The following is a 5,738-nucleotide window of genomic DNA, read 5'->3' on the forward strand; positions in this document are numbered from 1 at the left end:
CCAGCGCGCACCGCCGGCAACCTACCAGGATTTCATGGCTGAACTCGCTGGCGATGTGACGTTCGATGCGTGGCCGCCGGTTTTATAGCGGACCCTGTGCCGGTGGCCACGCCCGGTCCCGGCAACTGACGTGTCCGGGGCGGGGGTCGAAGGGGGAGGGCGGGGGCGGCACCCGGCCGCGCCTGCTCCCTGACACCTGTAGCCAACCGGACGGGCTCGAGGTGCCGGGTATGGCTTGCCAACGACCGGGCGGTTGATGCATTCAAAAAAGGTCTCAGCTAATATCGATCTGTCCAACGTAAGGACAAATTGGATGTGCTTTACTGAAAATTATGGCTACTTTTGGTGAAAGGTAGCAATACCTGTCTGGCGGTACGCGCGGCTCTTAGTGTCTTGTATGATGGTATACGCGGCTCCGGCTGCCTCGTCGGCGGTAACGCGCGGCTCTTCCTGTGTTGGGTGGCACGCACAGATCCGGCCTGTCTTGTGCGTTGGTACGCGCGGCTCCGGCCTGTCTTGTGCTTTGGTACGCGCGGCTCCGGCCTGTCTTGTCTGGTGGCACGCACGGATCCGGCCGCCTCGTCCGGTGGTACGCGCGGCTCCGGGCTGTTGTCCGGTGGTACGCGCGGCTCCCGCCTGTCTTGTGCTTTGGTGCACATGCTCCGGCTTGTCTTGTCCGGTGGTACGCGCGGCTCCGGCCTGCCTCGTCGGTGGTACGCGCAGCTCCGGGCTGTCTTGTACGGTGGTACGGCGGCTCCGGCAGTCTTGTGCGATGTACGCGCGGTTCCGGTCTGTCTTGTGCGTTGGTACGTGCGGCTCCGGCTGTCCTGTCCGGTAGTACGCGCGTCTCCGGCTGGCTCGTTTGGTGGCGATCAGCGTGGTGACAGTCCTCGGTTGTTGTTCACAGGTCCAAGAGGCGGTGACCAACGTAACCAGCAGCGGCACACTGGGCGGCGAGGCTATCTCCAATGCCGACACGGTCGTCTCGTGTGAGTCGGCGCCGGCCGTCTGTCGGTATAACACGGCCGATACCGCAACGCTCGGCGCGCGGCCAGTCACCAGCTGTCCACCGACCCACAGCTCCAGTCACGAACGCCCATTCATCTACAACAAGTCGTGTCGTCTCGCCATCAACAGTCCATCAACCCACAGCTGTCACACACTGCCCATTCATCTACAACAGAGTCATCTCGCCATCGCCATCAACAGTCCATCAACCCACAGCTCAGTCACACACTGCCCATTCATCTAACAACAGAGTCATCTCGCCATCGCCATCAACAGTCCATCAACCACAGCTCAGTCACCACTGCCCATTCATCTACAACAGAGTCATCTCGCCATCGCCATCAACAGTCCATCAACCCACAGCTCAGTCACACACTGCCCATTCATCTACAACAGACAGAGTCATCTCGCCATCGCCATCAACAGTCCATCAACCCACAGCTCAGTCACACACTGCCCATTCATCTACAACAGAGTCATCTTGTCATCGCCATCAACAGTCCATCAACCCACGGCTCAGTCACACACTGCCCATTCATCTACAACAGAGTCATTGTCATCGCCATCAACAGTCCATCAACCCACAGCTCAGTCACACACTGCCCATTCATCTACAACAGAGTCATCTCGCCATCGCCATCAACAGTCCATCAACCCACAGCTCAGTCACACACTGCCCATTCATCCACAACAGAGTCATCTTGTCATCGCCATCAACAGTCCATCAACCCACAGCTCAGTCACACTGTCCATTCATCTACAACAGAGTCATTCGCCATCGCCATCAACAGTCCATCAACCCACAGCTCAGTCACACACTGCCCATTCATCTACAACAGAGTCATCTCGCCATCGCCATCAACAGTCCATCAACCCACAGCTCAGTCACACACCATTCATCTAAACAGAGTCATCTCGCCATCGCCATCAACAGTCCATCAACCCACAGCTCAGTCACACACTGCCCATTCATCTACAACAGAGTCATCTTGTCATCGCCATCAACAGTCCATCAACCCACAGCTCAGTCACACACTGCCCATTCATCTACAACAGAGTCATCTCGCCATCGCCATCAACAGTCCATCAACCCACAGCTCAGTCACACACTGCCCATTCATCTACAACAGAGTCATCGCCATCGCCATCAACAGTCCATCAACCCACAGCTCAGTCACACACTGCCCATTCATCTACAACAGAGTCATCTTGTCATCGCCATCAACAGTCCATCAACCCACAGCTCAGTCACACACTGCCCATTCATCTACAACAGAGTCATCTTGTCATCGCCATCAACAGTCCATCAACCCACAGCTCAGTCACACACTGCCCATTCATCTACAACAGAGTCATCTTGTCATCGCCATCAACAGTCCATCAACCCACAGCTCAGTCACACACTGCCCATTCATCTACAACAGAGTCATCTCGCCATCGCCATCAACAGTCCATCAACCCACAGCTCAGTCACACACTGCCCATTCATCTACAACAGAGTCATCTTGTCATCGCCATCAACAGTCATCAACCCACAGCTCAGTCACACACTGCCCATTCATCTACAACAGAGTATCTTTTGTCATCGCCATCACAGTTCCATCCGTCCACAGCACAGTGATCCATTCCCAAGAACCACAGCGCAGTTACGCACCGCCCATCCGTTCACAGCAGTAATGCAGGTGTTTCTTCCTGCTTCTGTAGTTATGCACTGTCCATCCTGTCCACGGGAGAATCATACAGTTGTCGAACCTTACGGCAGCGTATTGCGGCCAAACATCGTCCGTAAGACCTCAGCGGGGGATGGGGGGGGGGGGTATATATGCCTATATCCTGCGGGACGGTACCACAGTGCAGCCAAACACGCCATCCACCCCAGCGCCCACAGTGCGTGCGTCATGTTATATCATGTGTGTCATTGTACAATGTGAGCTGTTGGCTTCGGCATCTACAGCTTCCATTCACACAGGAGCAAAACGGCCATCGAAGAGTGCCTTGTAATATCTCGACCTAGTGTACAGCTCGCAAATAGCCTTCGTTATGAACACAGGTCGATTCGTTATTGGATTGAAAGGTGTATCAACGTGCCTTAAATACAATACGTTTGCGAAGGGAACTTTTTCAACAATCGCAACGTAAATTTTTGTCAAACGGACGCAATAGACCCAGGGTTAAAGAAACATAAAATGGGAAAGTGGTAAGAGTTTTGGCGATCATGGTCGCACGGAAGTTAATTAAATCAACTATCCTGCACGGGGAGCCTATTACCCGCCTGAATATGCGTAAAAACTGGTCTACCCTGTTGGTCTGCCCCGTCTTGTGATTAGCCGTTACCTTGGCGCCAAGAGGGCAGGGCGGTCTGTCATCTCTGAATATGACGGGTTTTTGTGCAGAGGTTGCCGAGATCAAACGTGTCATGTGAAGGTCGGCCGTACATTGCACAAGAACCCACCGCCGCCGGCTGGCCGTGTCGTTACACAACGGGTGCCATCTTGTTATTTGTTACAGTTGTTACTTGTTTGTCTCGTTACTTGTTATGACTGGTGACCTCCGCGGCAGCGCGCCCAACCGTCGTCCTCTCCAGGCTGGGGGCGGTGCCGGATGGGACGGTGTGCAGTCGTGCTAACGCAGTCCCGTTGCTGTATCTTCTCCTGCCAGTGATCGAGTGCTCCAACGAGCCGCCGCCGCCGATGGAGAACGGCCAGCGCAGCTGGAGTGGCTCCAAGGCGCTGGACAGCAAGGCCACCTACTACTGCATGCCCGGATACACGTCAGTTCTTGGCGCTAGGCAACGGGGACTGTAGAGGGACGCATGGACCAAGCGTTGGAATAAAATGCCCTCCGCAGGAAGCATGCACTGGCCTCACCGCAATGTGGGATCGCAGCCGGGTCGCGCGGGGTCGGACTGCCGTCGCGGTAATGCGCTATGTCCTCTCCGCTCGTAGGTCTTCAATTCATTCACTTGAATGCGGTTTGGTATCAGTTTTGGCCTGCCTAATCTATCTGAACTAGGGGCTTACCGTCAACGACAGATGAGCTGGACATAAGGTTGTGTCGCATACTGTTTTGGGCCAACAGCTGTGGCACGCTGGCTCTGACATCAGCCTGGGTCAGACACTGACTTTGGCCTTGGTCTGGTTTCCAGCCTGAAATCCAGCAGTGGAACAGAGTTGAACGAGCTCGACATCACCTGCGCCATGGCCAGTCCTACGGTGTACGTCTTCGGCAACCTGGGCTCCGGCAACGTTTGCGAGATGGACCCCACCACCACCACCACCACGACCACCACCACTACCACCACCACCACGGTCGCCACGACGACAACAAAGCCTATGCCCAAAACAACACCCTACGTGCATAATAAGCACAGCACCTACACGAACGGACTGTTCCTGGAGGTCACCATTCCGGCGGCGGCAGGTGCGTGATGCCTCGAGTTATGGTGAGTGACGTCATGCAGTGACGTCAGAGCCCGCGTAACGTCTGCTTTGGCTCACAACCCGGGGATTCCGTGACGGCCGCTGGTCCTAGATGCATTACGCTCGTGGTACAGTTACTGGTGGGAAGATGAAGTGGTGAAGATGTTCACAATTTTCATTATAACGTTGTTCCTTGCCATGTCCCTCACTCTGAACATGTTACGTTCACTGCACCTTGTTCATTACCGAGCGTTGCCTTGTCATCACAGCATTGATTTTCCTATAGTGCCATGGTAATCTTGGAGTAAAAGCATGCTTGAGGGAACCGTACGTTGTGCGTGTATGCACGACGAAATGTGGCACTATTCCTGTCAGGTGCTGTACGACTGTAATTCCTGTTTCAGGCATTCTGCTGGTGCTGATCCTGCTTCTGCTCTGTGTCAGAATCGACAGCATACTCTACAAAATTTGCGCAGATAACACCAAGGCCTAAGACGCTGAACGGTGTCCAGCTGCAGAAATTCCTCCAACCAAGAGTTTTGAAAAACTTCAAACACCACCGGGCCCGAAATTGCGATTGCTGCCCGAAAAGATCTTTGCTGACCTACGTTCTCCAATAACGGATTTGAAACTTTCTGTGACACAGTCGAGTTCGTTACTCCGCACGCAAAAGGAATTTTTTGTTCAGTTACGGCTCATGCGCGATCAAATTTTCGTCTCATGTCATCACGTGCCATGTCATGCGGTGGTAAGGCATGCGGTTTTTTCAAAGTGTGAAGCAGGTGGTAACGGAAGGAGAGATGATGTGCAGTAGCAACGGGTTTCCAAAGATTCATGCATCAAAAGTGCATGAAGAAAAAGTTCCAAGTACTAACTCCCCACGTTAGGCCGGGTCGTGTTATGATCTAGGATCGTTAGTGTAGCAGTCACCAAAGTGCCTTATTACCCGGTTAAAGTCGCGGTGGTTCTCGTCCACCGATGACCCTGACCTGTTGGCTGGTGTCAAGTCGCGTTCTGTGGTGTGCTCCCATGACTGGCCCCCTGAAAATCAGCGTGGTCTGCGTTTGTCCCCCCGTCTGTCTGTGGATGCGGCGGCGCTGTTGCCGCCGGTCGCCTGAGCGCGACATTGTGGCTCTGTGTCGCATCGTTCCCATTGAATAGCGTTGCATTGAATCGTGTTTCCGCTACCGTAGTGTGAGTGACTGTGCCTTGGACGTGGGGATAGTCCGGTGTGGAAACGCCTCAAAATGCCATGGTCGGACATTCCCTACGTCCAATCCCAGCGCTATCGCTAATATACGCAATCATCCG

The 5,738-nt window shown here is 54.2% G+C and overlaps 1 protein-coding gene across 1 annotated transcript; it reads left to right on the forward strand.

Moving 5' to 3' along the window:
* Nucleotides 1-400: 400 nt before the first annotated feature.
* On the forward strand, nt 401-5,738 carry LOC119102865 (rho GTPase-activating protein gacK-like). The gene is made up of 5 exons (XM_037226317.1): nt 401-433; nt 908-989; nt 3,667-3,778; nt 4,154-4,428; nt 4,832-5,738. Exons 1-5 carry the CDS (start codon nt 401-403, stop codon nt 4,918-4,920), a joined length of 591 nt encoding a protein of 196 aa, XP_037082212.1. The 3' UTR covers nt 4,921-5,738.

The sequence above is a fragment of the Pollicipes pollicipes genome, unplaced genomic scaffold (genome assembly GCF_011947565.3).
Source record: "Pollicipes pollicipes isolate AB1234 unplaced genomic scaffold, Ppol_2.1 Scaffold_5724;HRSCAF=6776_pilon_pilon_pilon, whole genome shotgun sequence".
Classification (NCBI taxonomy): Eukaryota; Metazoa; Arthropoda; class Thecostraca; order Pollicipedomorpha; family Pollicipedidae; genus Pollicipes; species Pollicipes pollicipes.

What these genes read in the sequence shown, in the direction of transcription:
- LOC119102865 (XM_037226317.1), top strand. Translation starts at nt 401, where the DNA reads ATGGTATACGCGGCTCCGGCTGCCTCGTCGGCG. An exon ending in CTCCGGCTGCCTCGTCGGCG is followed by an intron (nt 434 to 907) that starts GTAACGCGCGGC and finishes TGTTGTTCACAG; the next exon opens with GTCCAAGAGGCGGTGACCAA. An exon ending in TACTGCATGCCCGGATACAC is followed by an intron (nt 3,779 to 4,153) that starts GTCAGTTCTTGG and finishes TCTGGTTTCCAG; the next exon opens with CCTGAAATCCAGCAGTGGAA.